The sequence below is a fragment of the Zeus faber genome, assembly GCF_960531495.2.
Source record: "Zeus faber genome assembly, chromosome: 3".
Taxonomy (NCBI): Eukaryota; Metazoa; Chordata; class Actinopteri; order Zeiformes; family Zeidae; genus Zeus; species Zeus faber.
The window spans coordinates 25,514,275-25,531,594 of NC_137190.1; the positions used below are offsets into that span (position 1 = coordinate 25,514,275).

A 17,320-nucleotide genomic window follows, 5' to 3' on the forward strand; every position below is an offset into this window, starting at 1 on the left:
GAGGAAAGTTTGGGTTATTTTTGTCGATACGAAATTAAAGTTATCAAGTATTCCACTGGCCGTCTGCCTCGATGCCCGGGCAACAAATCATCCATAAAACATGAAATGACAAGATTCCCACCATTGCAATGCGTGAGTGAAATGCTTGATGGTTAACTTCATGGAAGACATCTCTTTTGTTGTGGTCAAAACTGTCGTTTCTGAGTTGCTTATTATGGGCTGTTCTAGCCTCGATTGGTTGCAGCAACTGAGACGAGCTCAAAGAACTCTGATTAGAATTAAAAATTTCTCAACTTGACCCAATATGAGGAATCCCTCTTCATCTGCATGAAGGCGTGAACCCCATGTGTTTGTAGCCTCTTGTGGTTTACCTCAGGATATCTGCCAGGAGTTCGGGTTGCAAATATTAATAACGCGTGCGCTATTTCTCTCATACAGGCTGCTCTCAAGAGATTCAAGATTCAAGATTCAAGATTTTTTATTTGTCACATACATATACATACTTTCATACATATATGCAGTGAAATGTAATGCAACGCACCCGGTGATAGCACACAATATGTCCTAGGAAAAAAAAAAAGAAATAAAAGTAAAGAATTCCTTTCAAATAGACCGACTAACTGACTCCTAAAACGTAATACAGTAAGTTGAATACTTATAGAATAAGATAAAAATATATAGAATAAAATACAATAAAAATAAATCACACTCCGTTGACAGACAAGACACATAGAACAAAAAAAAAAGAAGATGAAATCGTTGTTTATTTTTTTCTGAACTCTCCAGTCATCCACCATGAAAATAAATGATGGGCCATTTGAAGATCTACTGGCGCTGATGCTCACTTCTTCAAAATCTGTTTGCACCCTGCCTGCTGAGTGTAATGGTGATGGAGCTGGTTTCTGGGAAATAATTACATCTCAAAATACTCAGGCTAAATATAATTCCTGCACTCAGCTCCCACCTGAAATCATTTGTCAAAACGGTCCCATTACTGATATGGCTGATGCTTTTACCATTTTTGTTTTATTTTATATATATATATATATATATATATATATATATATATATATATATATGTTTGGGGGTTTTTTTTGTTTGTTTTTTATAATTTGTCACATATTTTTCAATCCTGACTTTTTCAATACCCTTCACACTTCATCAAAACACGCAGCTCGACACAAAGGTTTATCGCGCATTCAAAATGCACTAAAACTAGGAAAACACATAAGTGTCTCAAAATCAGCTCATTCTATCCTAACATGAGTCACGCATGAGTCACACATGAGCGACAAAGTGTCATAAAGACCTAAGACACTTTATCGCTCAAAACACAATGAGCATAAAAAAAGCCACTAACAGGTACAGAAGCATTGAATTTTTTACACAAACCATTCCATTACAAAAGAAGAATGGCACCACTTTACTATAGAATGTACTACAGGGTGCGTTACAGGAATTAATCCGAAATGCAGCAATATGCTTTATTTTTGTCATTGTGGATTTTAATCGATTTTATGATTTTACTGATCACTTTTAAAGCACGTCTGGGTCGGAGTCCCAGCCACATAACCCATGTTGACCACATATGAGCCAGTGCGCAGCCTCAGATCCGCAGGCGGGCCCCGGGGCCCTTCTGGCTGTTCCAAAGTCTATACTGAAGCCAAAGTCTCGACTAAAAACTTCAAGTGACCCTGCCTTTTCTGTCAGGGCCCCTCGATTTAGGAACAACCTGCCCGAGGAGAGACGGCTGACTGAGTCAGTGACTTCTTTTAAATCACTTCTCAAAACCAATTTTTATAGATCTGCTTTTATGTGATGTCGCCCCTTTCTTTATGTATTTTATTTCTTACTTACTTATTTATTTATTTTATCTCTTCCTTTTAATTTCAATTTCTTATTGTCATATCTATTTATTTATTTTTTGTCTCTTTATCGGCTTTTACAACTTAATGAATTAATTGAATTGTTAACACTATAATTAACACTGCTTTTATTTCATCTGTCAAAGCACTTTGTAAACTTCATACTGTTGATCATAGCATTTTGTTCAATAAGTTTCCTTCCATGGATTTTGATGCATATTACTGATTTCTCTTCTTTCATTGTTGTGGCCGATGCTGTTAAATCAAGCTTCCAAAACATTGATGAAGGTGTCCCACATGGGGTCTATACTGGGCCATTACTATTCTCTTTATAAATGAATGTCCACTTCCCAACTCAGAACTGGAATAACCATTACTATGCTGTCGACACCACACTTGACACCATGAAATGTTCTCCAGATTACAATTTTCCTTTCATGACCCCCAGAGGTAACCTTACACTTGTTTAAAAATAAAATCAAATGTATTTTGCTATTAACATGTAATTTACAAAATCTCATATTGCCAATAACCACTTTCCCATTTGTGCACAAATTGAATTTGTGCCATGTTGTTAACGTGTAGAGGATAGCAGACCATCCATGATGAAAGAACTGCAAGCAGGTGCACTCCGTCCTGTAGCTGATTTGATATTATTACTGCCGTTATTTTTAACACATTAACACATTAACGGTGTAACTATTGTGTTGTGTGAACTGTGATTCTGAAATGTGTGACTGAGTGGTATTGTTTAGTTTTGTTTTTTTTAAGATCTGTAAGTTGTCCTAAAGTCTCTCTTGGGAAAATATATTTGAATCATAATGAGCTAAGCTATAATAATATTATTTTTAGGTATACTTTTATTTTATTCTCTATATATTGAATTCCGTCCTCAGATTTTTAAGTGCACTTTTTCAAGTGCTTGAAAACCTGTGATATTCCCCCTGCTTTTGTTATTCAAATCGTAATGTAATAAAAAAAAATGCTCCAGAATTGCTTTTACGACATAGATGATGCCAGGGAAAATGTAATGTAATGTATGGTTGGAAATAGAGACTTATAATAGTAGATGACACTGAGGTTAATAATAGATATATAGCTATGATAGAGATACTAATATAAATAATAGACAAGGAGACTACAAATATATTTTAATTAATAAAGATCTCATTGAAAATTGATCTGTTTTCTGTGAAGTCCTTCAAAATGAAAAAAATAAGTGCTTAAAAATGTCCTTGAATTTCATTTTTTTAATGCCAGAATGAACCATGTTGGTAATTTTGATATTTTATTTATTACACCAAACTTCAGAGGAGTACAAATAAAGCCAACACATGGCCCTGTTCCTGTGTCTGTTGTTGTTCTCTAAATGCACCATGGACTCTTGACATTAATCTCGCAGGTTAGGGGGGAAATGGAAAATTATAATCTTCACTCTGTGTAATCACTTCCTCTAAACTATGATGTTGATAAAGCGTTACTAATGACGCTAGCCGCCCTAAAATCCTGGCGCCCGGGTGTGCTGCATGAAATATTTAAATTTAAGTGCCCCACATTCATCTGCGAATATTGGGGGGGGGACAAGCACAGATCTGTAATCTGACAGATCGTTAATGCAGCTCATCAGGTGCAGAAAATTACATTTCAGCATTTTATTATATTTATCCAAGAATCGTACGTGTTACGTGTTAAGGTGTTATGTCCACATTTTCTCCCACAGGGTTTGGGCCAAATTGATGAGCGCTTAATGGTTGTCGTGGGAACCTGTAGCACTACACCACGAGACCAAAAAGTGGTCATGGTTTTCATGCTGTAAAAGATTGATTAGAATGCTGCGCAGTGACCTTTGAGCAGCTCATTAAATCAGCTTGTTATTTTGCTCCAAAACAGCCGTAATCTACCAAATCGGGGCCTCCACTTCAGGTTCACAATGTTTTGTCATCGATGCAAAACGCCGCTCGGATGTTCAACTAATTCCCCTCTGATACTGCTTCCTAATCTGCTTCCTCAGACATTTGATTGATCAAATAATGCAAATAAAAACAATTTAAATCGGGTAGTAGAGAAAAGATACCAAAGCCACTGGTCAGATTACCAATGTAGACTCAATGCAATATGACTCCTAATTCCAAGCATTCATCATCTAAATGTCAATCTGTAAAAGGTGCGATCTTACCCTTTTAAGGAAAATAAGAGAAGCATATAAACCAGAACCTCGCTATCTTCAGTTGCTAAATGTCAAAATGGAAACGATCTAACAGTGGTCATGGGAGCCGGGGAGAGGAGGAAAAGCAAACAAATGTCACGCCTTGAAGAAACTTTTCACAGGATTATTCCCTTGAAATATTTTGAGGGAAAAAAAAAAGGAAATTCTTTTACATTTTTATGTGGTGTAGGGATGGTGTGGTTTGAGCAGCCACACCTGACCTGGATCTAGGTGATGGGGATCAGAGCGGCTGCATACCTGTTGCATCACTGTTGGATGATCTAACGAGCAGCTGGTAAAACCCCCATCCCCACACACACTCAGGAGAGGAGCCTGTGTCGTTACATGCGTCTATCTGCTCCTGGGCTAATTCCAGCCGGCACCACTCTCTACAATAAACTGGTGTTTACAACCCTTGTCTTCTTTGTCTCTTTGTGCCGGAGGTCCCTGAACACGCCACTTGGGTGGCGCGTGGTAGGAGAAACTGCCACATCTTTCAACCTTCATGCTTCACGGTTCAAGAAAGTGGAACCAGTACAGTAACTCTGAAATTAAATGGGATATAAGTGGCTTGAATCACCAGGAAGTTCCCGTTGGCTGAGAGTGTTTCCCAGAATGCAGTTGTACACTGATACCTTGTTGTTGTGAGGGCGGCAGGTTTTCGCATAAAACCATCTTCAGCCCTCACTCACTAAGCTCTGGCTGTGTCCACTCTTTTTACAGGTCAGTGGGTCCAAGCAGCAAACCAAGACTTCTTGTGCCCCTTTCCCACTTGCACCGGAAGCCTTAAATCCACTGGCAATATTCTTGGCGTCATGTGGGAACAGAAACCAGGGGCGAAATTTCCCCTCTCTCGACCTAGTATCATTTCCAGGAAAATACTGGTACGGCCGCAAATGGAAGTATTTGGGAATGGAAGCAGCAACATTGCCGGGGCAAGCACATAAAGTAGGGGTGGAGCCGAATACAAAACAATGCACAAATAGTGGGTTTTTATGAATATTTATTTCATACAAATATTTCCAAAATTATTTGACTTAAAGTGAGTCCGAACCGTGGCGCTCGGCTGCAAAGATGAGAAACTGAAACACGTCCAGTCTCTACAGAGACAGGTCTTTATATTCTTAAAATCAATTCTTTATTCTTCTTGAAAATGCCACTCAGACCCCAAAAGTGTCTTCTAGAGTTCGGGGTGCAGTGAGGGGACTTCGGGCTCAAGCGCTTCGCTTGCCCGCCGGCTGCACCGCAGTGTGGAGCCGGCGAGGGAACGAGTGGACAGGGAGAGGTAGAACGGGCGGAGAACCTCTCTTCTCCGGAGGCAGAGAGTGCAGGACAGGTTGAAAATGATCCCACTGATTTAAAAACACTGGGTTAAGGCTATCTCATCTGGGGACGGGGCTCTGTCCCCGCTCCATCAGTGGAGGGAACCGAGTGCGTCCGGGAAGGAGATGGGAAGGGAGGCGCTGGTCTCTGAGAGCCAGGAAAAAAAACAAAAAACGAGTCAGATTGTACGTCCGTTGTGGACAGATTGTCCAAACGACCGCATCTACACTGGACATACCGTACTAACCCTAACCCATTATGTAACGTATCTGCAACAGTCATCTAATGTGGGATCAGACTCCATACTGAACTTTTCCATAAAGGAGGTCAATGTGGGAATGACTAACTACTGCCCTTGCCAAACGTTTTTTATCCAGCAATGTTACACATTCCATCTGAGAAAGGGGCTTTCACAACCCAAGAGATACGCTGTGGTTGGGAACATCAGCGAAGGGGCTGAGCTTCTTTATTCACAGGAGAACACTCTATTTAATATTGAATGTCTTGTCATATTATTTACAGCTACAGTACAAGGAGCGGTGATGGGGTGAACCAGAGCAAAGAGCCACATTACATGCAGGCACACAGGCAGGCACACACACACACACACACACACACAAATATAATCAAACCAACTAAACCCGCACACTGAAGAGGTTCTGTCTGTCTACACTTCCCCGCCCTTGCCGTGGTGCTTGGCGTAAGTTAGAGCACAAGGAGGTCCGTCGCAAAATCATCACATCACCAAACCTTTTTCTGCGAGCGCACTTCTGATCAACATTTTTCTTTAAAAGATAACATAAAACATGGGACTATATCATAAAAGAAGATGAGCCCTTTAGTTGAGTGCGGAAGAGGCCATTAGTATTCAACACTGAGTCCGCCCTCCAACAACACCGGCCTCCGTCCAGAGCATCTCCCGGAGGTGGAGCGTTCGTTCGCGGCGGGATTTTGTTGCAAGGGAAAGAAGACCGAGGAGCTGTCGCCTGGGTGGTTTTAATGTTCATCCTTTGTCTTCCTTCTTCTCCTCTCTGGTTCCTGCTCTTTGCCTCCTTAAAACCCAAATCTCCGCAGAACCTTCAGAACCCCGCAGCCGAACCCGAGGGGGTCACGGCTCAGTGGAACCTGTTTAAACATGGCTAGAGGCTCTGACACAACGCGCTGGATGTTGATCTCATATATCCTGAGAAAAAAAATCACTTTTATCTTTTTTTTTTACATTTGTTTGTTTTTTGCTATTAGAATCATTCTCCGGGGTGGAAGTAGTTCTCACACTGCTGTAATTTAATATATTTTTTTGTGTATTTTTACTTTTTTGTTGTATTTTTATAGTCTGTAATTAAAAATTCATGATATAATTCAATCTACTCATCACTACAGAGTATTCTGTCTCAGTCCCACTTCATAAAATCACGAGTCTGTGGACTACAAAGACTCAATCAACATAATAATAGTGGTCCATATCTAGAGTTTACTTGCTGATTAAACATATTTCATTTGCATTTCGCCATTACTTCCACTGATTAGCATAAGAGATTAAATTTTTTCCATAGAGGTCCTTTCTTTTTAAAGTTGTTGCTACTTGAGGCAAGGATAATATACACAGGGGCGGTCTCAGTGATTTGGAGGCCTGAGGCAGGACCAATGTGAGGCCCATCACCACCTCACTTAATGCAAGCATGGTGAGTAAACAAATACTGTTTAGAGGGAGGGAGCTCTTTTTTAGTGAGAAAAGCTGAATGAGATATTGAAAATGAACCATTCAAACGCTCTTCACTTAGTTGCAGTCGAAGAAGACAACGGGGCACGGGAAAACGATTATGAATACATTAAATACTATTTTAAATACACCTGTATATTAAATGACTTAAGAGTCGGGAGTCCCTCCAGAAAAGGAGTCATTTGTTCGTGAATCACTTCAGTGACTCACAGGCTGAACTGAGACCCCGATCTGGAACAAAAGCCGAGAGCCCTGAGTCCCAAACAGAGGCCGTGACACCCGAACCGAGAGCCGCTGATGGGATCTCTGTACTGGACAGAAAGTGTATAGAAATTGTATTCATCCTGTTAGTATTCCTACCTGTAAATACTTCTCCTACTGTAAATCCAAATGGATTCATTTTCATAGTAAAAATTGGGACGCAATTTTTCACTGTTAGCTCAAATAGAATTTGAAATAGAATTCAAGATTGTACACAGATTCTATCCTGTCAACTCCATCGTATGTAAATTGTGACTACTTATTGAGGATAATCAGGAAACCCTGAAGTATATAAAGGTATATTTTTCCTTCTTGTTTGTTATTCATTTTATTGATGTTATTTATGATGTACATACACTACTGACAAAAAGTTAGGGATATTTGGCTTTTGGGTGAAATTGATGGAAATTGTAAAAAGTTCACGCTACAGTGATATTACATCATGAAAGTAGGGCATTTAAGTAGAAGCATGCAATGGTGATTTCCTCATCTCAAACAATTTATTGAAACAAAAGCCAACAACAGTGGTGGGTATACGACAACAAAAAATGTCAATGTCTCAAAAACTTGTCATGTGCCCTTGAGCATCAATTACAGCTTGACAACGACGTCTCATGCTGTTCACAAGTCGACTTATTGTCTGCTGAGGCCTGGCCCCCCACTCTTCTTGAAGGGCGGCCCTCAGGTCGTTGAGGTTCTGGGGTACAGAGTTACGAGCCTCTACACGGCGACTCAGCTGATCCCATAGGTTTTCTATGGGATTCAGGTCTGGAGAAAGTGAAGGCCACTCCATTTGAGGTGCCCCAGTCTCCAGCAGCTGTTCCCTAATGATGCCACCTCCATGAGCTGGAGCTTTGTCATCCATGAAGATGAAATTAGGCCTGTGTTGTTCGTGCAGGGGCACAATGACTGGATGAATGATGTTATTCAGGTAGTATGGGCTTGTCACTGTACCATTCACAAAGTGTAGGGCAGTTCTGTATTGACTAGACACACCTGCCCACACTGTAACACCACCACCACCAAAGGCTCGTCTTGTGACAACAGTGGCTGATGCATAGCGCTCTCCTTGACGTCTCCAACATCGTTGGCGGCCATCATTTCTGCTCAACGTGAATCGACTTTCATCAGAGAACAGCACTGAGGCCACTGGTCCCTCGTCCAGCGTCAATGCTTCCTGGCCCGTGCAAGACGATGATGCCTGCGCCTGGTGGTGTGGTCAGGTACCCTTGCAGGTCGTCTAGCACGCAGACCACGCTGATGTCAACGGTTTTGAATGGTCTGACGTGACACTTGGGTGCCTCTCACCTCCCTTAAATGTGCCTGGAGTTGAGTGGCATCATCATCCGGTTCCGCAGGGCACTGTTCACAATGAAGCGCTCATCAGTGTGGGATGTGGCCAAAGGACGTCCACTTCTATGTCTTTCTGTCACTCCTCCAGTCTCTCTGTATCTCTGTTGCAACCTGCTGATGACACTCTGTGACACTCTAAGCTCAGTGGCCACTTCCCTCTGAGAACATCCTGTTTGAAGCCTCACAATGGCGAGGTAGTGTTGATCAGTTTTTAGGTGTCGTCTTGGTCTCATGATGTCAAAATGTGAACAGCATGATGAAGAGGACTGTTTAAATACCAATTCTAATTGAACCAGGAAATGTATTGGTCGATTCATGGAACACCTGTTGTGAATTTTGCCGTTCAGCTCCTTGTTAGAGAACAGCAAGTTGTGCAAAAAGTACTGAAACATTGAACAGTTGGACATGTGCATTCAAAAGTTTAGAGAAGGTCAAATATAGTTCACCCGTAAAGGTTATAGTGCATTTTAGGTTCATCCTGAAATTTCACCCGAAAGCCGAATATCCCTAACTTTTTGTGAGTAGTGTATTTCATGGACGGGTAATAGGCACATTCCTTCACTCAGATTTTTCACAAAATAAAAATCTGTCTGTCTCTCTGTCAGCGGTGCGAAAGTACGTACAGGTAGACGTTTTAATGAAGTAAAAGTACCTCCACCCTGACGTAAAATAACTCTCGTGCAGTGGTGTGCACAAAGCAATTCATGGGAAGGTGTGGAAATGTGTCATCTCAGAGGTGGTGTGATGGGTTGAGACACTGCCTCTCAGTGCTGTTGGATGAGAACTTTAGTAATGGAGGTCTTGAGCGTTTGAAAGCCGCCAGGAGACCAAGGCGTGACCAGGTTGCCATGTCACCCGGGTCCAGAGCCATGGAGTCTCATGAATGTCAAGGAACAGGAAAAACCAGGACTTCAAACAGTGGCTGTTTTAGACATAAGTCTGCAACCCATTATGGGTATTGTGTTTCAATATATCTGTTTTAGGACTAGATATGGAGGAATGTATTTTATCACAATTATGGGTAATTTTCTATAATATCAATAGCAATATTTCATCAATACAAAAATCCCCTATATTGAACGGTAAAATAAATTAATCGGACTCAGTTTTATACTGATGATGATGATCCTTGTAGTGCCGTGTAACACGTTTATTGGTCATTTTTGAGAGAATGTCACATAAAGAGGCGAACAATACAAATGCGTGTTTCCTCTCCTCTTCCTACCGTGCACACGTCCACTCTGTATGTTCGCTAAGGGCCTTTTCTTTTTTTTAACTGTAATTATTATAATTACTTATGAAATGTGGATGGTGCACAGTGCCAATCGCTGGATTCACAATTGTTTTTATGAAAAAAAAAAAAAAAAAAAAGCGAGATCCACACAAATTCACGAGGCATCCTAGCGAACGAGGCTCCAGGCAACTGCCAAACTATGGCACATGGAAAGACCTCCTGTGTATATATGCAATATTTTGTTGAGTATGTTCATAGTTTTTGGTCTTAATCCAACTTGAGTAATGATTTAAATTTGACATGTATTACACACAATATTTGGCAGAATTCAATACAAATTCTCAATACTCGTTGCATTCCATTTCGATATTTCATATTAGTTATTTCAGGTGTGGGAGTACGGTGTTGATACAGTATGGGCAGTGAAGACAAATTTTTACTTTCGTTGGCGTTTTTGACACGAATTGATGCTGCAAGAGGAGAGCTCATTATAATTCCTTCCCTTTGGCTGTGTGGGCTGGTGACAACTGGTCAGAGTTGAACACCGGACCGCACCACGCCGCCCATGTCCCGAATTCAGCGTATGCTCAAGCAGCCGCCTGACGCAGTCCGTGAAGATGTTAAACCATCTTGCAGCGTTGCAAAATGGAACCGCTTTAATTGTTTAAAGTTCAGCAATCCAGACGCATCGAGTTCTGTTCAATGTTCGGCATCTGGACGGCTCAGACATCTCCGTTCTGGTACGAGGCCGTGATGGAAAACAGGTCAAAGCTTTTTTTTTTTTTTTTTTTTAAACGCGCAAACTTTGAGAGCGCTTGTGGGGGACAAAGCAGAAATTAATTCGCTGCGGCGACGAAAACAAGCGCCGGGCTCCGGGCCGTCGGAAAGGCCATCGTGCCTCGGTGCCGGCGGTATGAGCTGAGCTTCGGCCCAGGGTTCGGGGCAACCAAGACGAGGAGGAGGAGGGCGGAGGAGAGGTTAGGGAGCAAGCACACGGGAATGTATTATTGATCAAGCAGAAAGCCGTCGAAGAGCAGGGGATGAATAATGCAGCATGCGGCCGCAAAGAAAAGACAGATCTGTGGAAACGGCAAGGGCCGACGTGAGGCCCGCGTGGCGGGGAGAGGGGGAGAGAGAGGGGGAGAGAGAGAGAGAGAGAGGCAGGGAGAGAGGGGCAGGGAGAGAGAGAGAGAGAGAGAGAGAACGTTCCAAGGAGGAGGATTTGCTGCCTTTTTTTTTAAACTAAACCATATTTTCTTTGCTAATTGTGCCAAAGCGGCATTTTGAAGTGTTTGAAGTGCCTGCAACGTGAGGCATGAGGCTGTGTGTGTGTGTGTGTGTGTGTGTGTGTGTGTGTGTGTGCGTGCTTGTATTATCCGCTCGTTGGTTTCAAATCACTTGCTTCCCCGTGATCACATCTGGTCTCATCGATCGTCCACGCTTCTTTTATTTCTTTCTTCTCCTCCCCTCTTATTTACCTGTCGGGCCCTGGCGGCTCCCTCTAAAGTCATGCTGAGTGTATTATTCCAGCTTCTTAAGCAAAGGGCGACACGTGCACTCTTTCAAAAAAGCCTTCTGTCCCTCGGCTTTCGGGGTTGAACTGGTTGTTTAATTGCTTAACGTGGGAGTTTGAACGCCCGTGCAACACCAAACTGCCCCTACGACCAGATCGTCAGCTCGCGGTGGAACAACGAGGCGCAGCGGCCGGATCGGGAGCTTTGGACACGGAGATGAATCCCGAGTACCGCCGCGAACATTTCCATTCATTTGACGGTTCTTTTTTTTTGAGTTTTGAGCGTTGAGGGATAAAAAAAAAACAACAACAAAAAAAACCCTCCAACAAACAAGAAAATCCATCCCATCAAAAGAACGTCCCACACGTCGGCCGAATGCTTTCTCTACTCACATTTACAACTTCCGTTCATACAGCCCTTGCCAATTTCATCCCCGATTGGACGGCACAAAAGTGGATTTGTAAAGGAGAGCGATACAGGATTTTGTTCTATAATCACCCGTGAGAAGCGTTTTGGTTTTTCCGACTGAATGACCACGGGAAGCGCACTTTGGATGGACCAAAACATTTAATACACTTCATCACCGGAGCCATGCACTTGCAGCACTGCTTCCCCAATTTCTTCAGCCTCTTCCTCCTCCTTTCATCTTTCCGCGCACAACAGGTCTCCCCTGGAAATGACGTTTACAAACTGTAAAATAATTTAAACACATTTATATAGAGATATACACTTACATATATATATATAAAAAAAAAGAAGAAGAAAAAGTTACGGTTTCCTCGGTTGCCCCTAATACTGCGCGGTTATCACGGAAATGAACGCTTGACATCGAGCAAATCAAAGAAGAAGAAAAAAAAATCTATGCTGGATTCACACCGTGCTCTTTGATGGTCGGCAGAATACTGTGCACTGGTACCGTAACAACAGTCAGTATTACTGAAGGGAAAATCACAGGAGGGGACGAGAGTCTGTCGAGGACGAGGGGGGGGGGTGAGAGATAGCGATAGAGAGAGAGAGAGAGAGAGAGAGAGAGAGAGAGGGTTTGTGTCGTCGGATCCCTCTGCAGTAAAAAGAAACAATCCTTTGGCCTCTGGGCGGGCGAGGAGGCGCTAGGCGTAGAAGGTCTCCACTTTAACCGCCTGGCAGTACATTGTCATGGAGAAGACCAGACCCAGGATCTGCGGAAACACAAGAGAAACTTCAATCGCTGAGGACTAAAGTAGCCGGTATGCTTCAAAAGAAAGAAACAAGTCCATAAACACCGTGGCGATGAAATGTGCGGCTCTCTTTTGAGAGTCGGTTGGGACGAGTCACTCGGTAAGAAGAGACGTTTTTGTTCATTGGATTCAATTAGCATGAAGTACAGGTGAGCGAGGGAAGACTTTCCTGAGCGATGAACGAGGGCCAGAAGAATCGGTTTGGCTCTGAGTTTTGAAATGAATTCTCATAGGAATCATTTAATTCTGCCAAATTTATACATTTTGTGTGTTGGGAAGTGTTATGACGGAGTGACTCCCAACTCCTGTATCATTTAAAAGATGAACTTTCTTTCATAGTGAACCCCTTGGTAAACTGGTATAGTATTGCTTGCTACGAACGCTGCGTTTATGAATGTTTGCTATGGACAAATCATTCGCTATGAAGGACTCATTCGCTAGGGGTGACTCTTTCACTCTGAACGAATCATTTGCTGTGGATGAATCGTTAACTATTGGCAAATTGTTGACTATTCTTGCATCCCTTGAACACTGTTGTCAGTATAATCAGTATGGCGGGTGGACACAACGATATTGGCTGCTAGGAACGCATCTGTGACTACGGACGCATCGTTCGATATGGGCAAATCGTTCGCAACAAATTTATCACTTGCTATGGGCAAATCATTCGCTATGAAGAAATAGTTCGCTATTCGAACGAGTCGTGTGCTATGGATGAATCGTTCGCTATGAACGAATCGTTTGCTATGACAATCTTTTACTACGGACGAACCGTTCACGATTCTTGCATCCCCTGAACACTGTTGTCATATACTCAGTACTATACATTATACTCTAGCTCTGCACCTTGGCCATGACCACACATTGAACCATGTAGAAACTGCAGTCAGGGGGACACTTCTTCTTTTGCTTATATATTTTACGGTTACTTTAAGAATAGTGCTGTGTAACCTTAATCTAGGGCTCTTGATAACAGAACAAACAAAGGAAAGAGCCCTCTGTATTTTCACATAAAGTATTCATGTCAGTTTTCATGTGGTATTATAATAAGAACGAACACAAAAAAATCCTCCACAGTATGACCTACCGTAAGACTTAAAGTTCCACACAGTGCCTTTATAGAAAAAAATGTTTTATTTTGAAGACAATCAGGTTAAATAAGGTTTGTTTACAACCTAGTAAATGCTTAAAATCCCAGGCTTCGACAACTCAAATCATGACGGATTGTGAGAGTAACAGAAAATGTGAGAGACCCCACACATGGCGACGTATCATGACATCACACATTGAACAGTTTTGTTCCTGTCGTGTGTGGAGAGCGGCCATTTGCCCAAAGCAGCGCCTCACACGAACAGATTCCATTCGCCAACAACCAGAGGCCTAATCTCGCAAATTCACGCCAGATTTGACCCGGAGGTGTGGTCCTGCGGCGGACGACGGGCGGGGGGAGAACTCGCTGTGTTCGTTTTTGCGCTATTTGTTACAGGAAATCCAGAAGGAAGGAAGAGAAAACAACGGATGAGGTCACGGAGATGGAGTGAGCCTGGCTGTTCGTGTTACTTTCTGCTTCGCAGCGTTGCTTGGCTGCTGTTGTGTTTACCGCTTGTTCAGTTTCGCTCGGCTTGGCTCCCGATTGGCTGTCGGTCTTTCCCACGTGACAATCCACGGCTTGTGTCCCGAGTTGTCCTCGGGGTTCCCCCCACACTACAGGATATCGCATCGTGGATATTGAACATGTTTAATAGTATTTGCGAATTGCGAACTTCCGAGCAGGAGGAGAAGTAAACCATACCTCACGCCATGGACTGTGCAATAGGGGGTTACGTTGGCAAAAACACTGTTGTTTGCGGCCACACGATGAGTGTGTGTTGCTCACTCATCACAGCCTCTGCCTACAGTATTAACGCCCGTTATCGCTGCGACCCGTGCCCCGTTCCTGACACACTAACACACTGTCCTAATAAAGACAACAGCCACTTTTATGCAGACATCCCGCAATTCTGCCGGAAAGAAGATCCATCTCTGACACGGCTTTGCTCTTTTACACTGAACCAAACAAAGGGGGCTGTGGTGTTCGGGCGGTGTGGTGTGGCAGCCACCACTGGGACCATCCAGCAGCCCAGCAGTCAGGCCACCCCTCCCAGCAGCCCCCGCAACAGCCAAGCCCGGATACACCTCCACGAGGGGAGTCTGTCCTCGCCCTGGGGGAGGGTCGTTGCTGTTACAGGCTGCGCCTACCGTGCTGTTACAGGGAACCAGGTCTCCAGGGAAGGGGACCTTTTCTGTATTGTTGGACATTTTTGTTTGTTTAAGGTATGGGAACTATGTTTCAGAGTCCAGTGTTTTATTAAGTATGGGTATAGTAACCCCGTGTCAGAGTCTGTATTTTTAGGTATGGGAACCCTGTTTCAGAGTCCAGTCATTTTTTTTCAAGAAACACATTGTAAAAGGAAGAACACATTATGAAGTTAAGAAATAGAATGCATAAAATCAAGTAAAAGTGACAGTGCAATGCAAGAAATGAATATTTTTCAGTTTAGTAAAAGGCAGCGGCAAAAGTAAAAGTCTTCGGTCTTGATTTAAAAGAGGTGAGAGTTGCAGCAGACCTGCAGTTTTCTGGGAGTTTGTTCCAGATATATGGTGCATAAAAAACTGAACGCTGCTCCTCCATGTTTAGTTTTGACTCTGAGGACAGAAAGCAGACCTGTCCCAGACGACCTGAGAGGTCTCCGTGGTTCATAACGTAGCAGAAGATGAGAAACGTATTCTGGCCCAAAAACATTCTGTGCTCTACAAACCAACAGTAGTGTTTTGAAATCTTTTGAAATTCTTTGACGGACAGGAAGCCAGTGTAAAGATCCGACAACTGGAGTGATATGATTTACTTTCTTGGTCTTAGCGAGGACTCGAGCAGCAGCGTTCTGAATCCACTGCAGCTGTCTGATCGATTGATCCTGTAAAGACGGTGTCTTTACAGGTCTCACCTAGAGATCGATCGACATTACAGTAGTCTAGTTTACTAAAGATGGATGCATGGACAAGTCTTTCCCAATTCTGCTGAGACATACGTCCTTTAAATCTTGATATGTTCTTAAGGTGATAGTGGGCTGACTTTCTGGCTTGGTTTGTGCTTTTTACTATTACAGATTGAAGCTGAGCGCTGACTTTTAGTGTTCTTCCTTGGCTCCAAAAACAAATACTTCAGTTTTGATTTTATATAATTTGAGAAAATTCTGACACAACCAATCATTGATTTTTTTCAATGCACTTGCTCAGGGATTGTATTGCACCATAGTCCCCTGGTGATATGGTTATCTAAATTTGCGTGGCCTTTGCGTAAATATGGTAACATGTTTTGTTGTTTTCCATAATCTGAGCCAGAATGCCTCAGAATGGAGCCTTGGGGCATGTCATTTTTGTCCGCTTAGATGTGTAATTACCTATATAATAGCTAATAAATTATCTATATAAATAGTGCTTGTCCTTTAAGTAGGATTTAAACCAGTTTAGTGCAATGCCAGAAAGTCCAACCCAGTTTGCCAATCCCTCTAATAATATGTTGTCGTCGACCGTGTCAAATGCAGCACTGAGATCCAGTAATACCACTGAAATTCTGCCACTGTCTGTGTTTAGATGGATGTCATTGAAGACCTTAACAAGAGCAGTTGTGGGATCCTGACTGGAAAACATCAAAACAGTTGTGTAGTACCAAGAAATTGTCCCGCTGTTGAAAAACAGCTTTGATTTAACTTAAAAACGGGAGGTTTTATATAGGCCTGTAATTTATCCTTAGTGAGGTGTCTAGTGAGGTGATTGTTCTTTTTTAAGAGCGGCTTAATGACAGCTGTTTTCAGGGTCTGTGGCAAGAAACCTTAGAGAAGAGACGTGTTGACAATTTGTAGAAGATCTGAGACCGCGCAATTTGAAACATTATTGAAAACGCCTGTTGGCAGAATATCAAGGTAGCAGGGGGAGGATTTCAGATGGTGCATAATGTCTTCCAAGTTTTTATGGATGATCGGATCAAATTGTGTCATGGTATTTGACTTGATTTTAAGTGGACAGAGAGACAGCACATATCCTGTACCTGATATGGCGGCACTGACTGCATGTCTAATTTTTTGAATTTATTGGTGAAGAAGGAGGCAAATTCATTGCAGGCCCTGGTGGATAGAAGTTCAGCGGCTACTGACAGGGGGGGGATTGCCAGCTTGTCGACAGTAGTGAACAAGGCATGTGGATTATTGTTTTTGGCGATGATGTCAGAGAAGAAGTGGCGCCCTGCATTCCTCAATTTCAAATTATAAAAGCAAAGTCTCTCTTTATAGATGTCATAATGAACATGAAGATTTTTTTTTCACCACCTGCGTTCAGCTTTTTGACACTCTTCTTTTTTCTATTCTTACCAGCATGTCACTTCTCCATGGAGATCTTTTCTTGTCCGAGACCACCGCAGTGAGTGCAATTGCATCAATAACATTTGTAATTTTAGAATTTAAATTATCGACAAGCTCATTGAATGAGACCCTAGAGAGGGCGGGTGTGGAAGAGAAAGCCTGAATAAACATTTCACTGCTGTTTTCAGTGATATACCGTTTTGTGATTACCTCTGAACATTCGTGTGCAC

At 42.5% G+C, this 17,320-nt stretch overlaps 1 protein-coding gene across 2 annotated transcripts in view; it reads right to left on the reverse strand.

The window, feature by feature from the left end:
• Nucleotides 1-12,091: 12,091 nt before the first annotated feature.
• The window catches only part of tspan4a (tetraspanin 4a), a gene marked incomplete at its 5' end in the record, with an annotated part of 110,263 nt that continues 105,034 nt past the window's right edge, over nucleotides 12,092-17,320 (reverse strand). For both annotated transcript variants that reach the window (XM_079998205.1, XM_079998204.1), the window contains one exon: nucleotides 12,092-12,654. In XM_079998205.1, coding sequence (XP_079854331.1) covers nucleotides 12,586-12,654 — 69 coding nt within the window. In that variant the 3' untranslated portion in view covers nucleotides 12,092-12,585. The remainder of the gene's footprint in view (nucleotides 12,655-17,320) is intronic.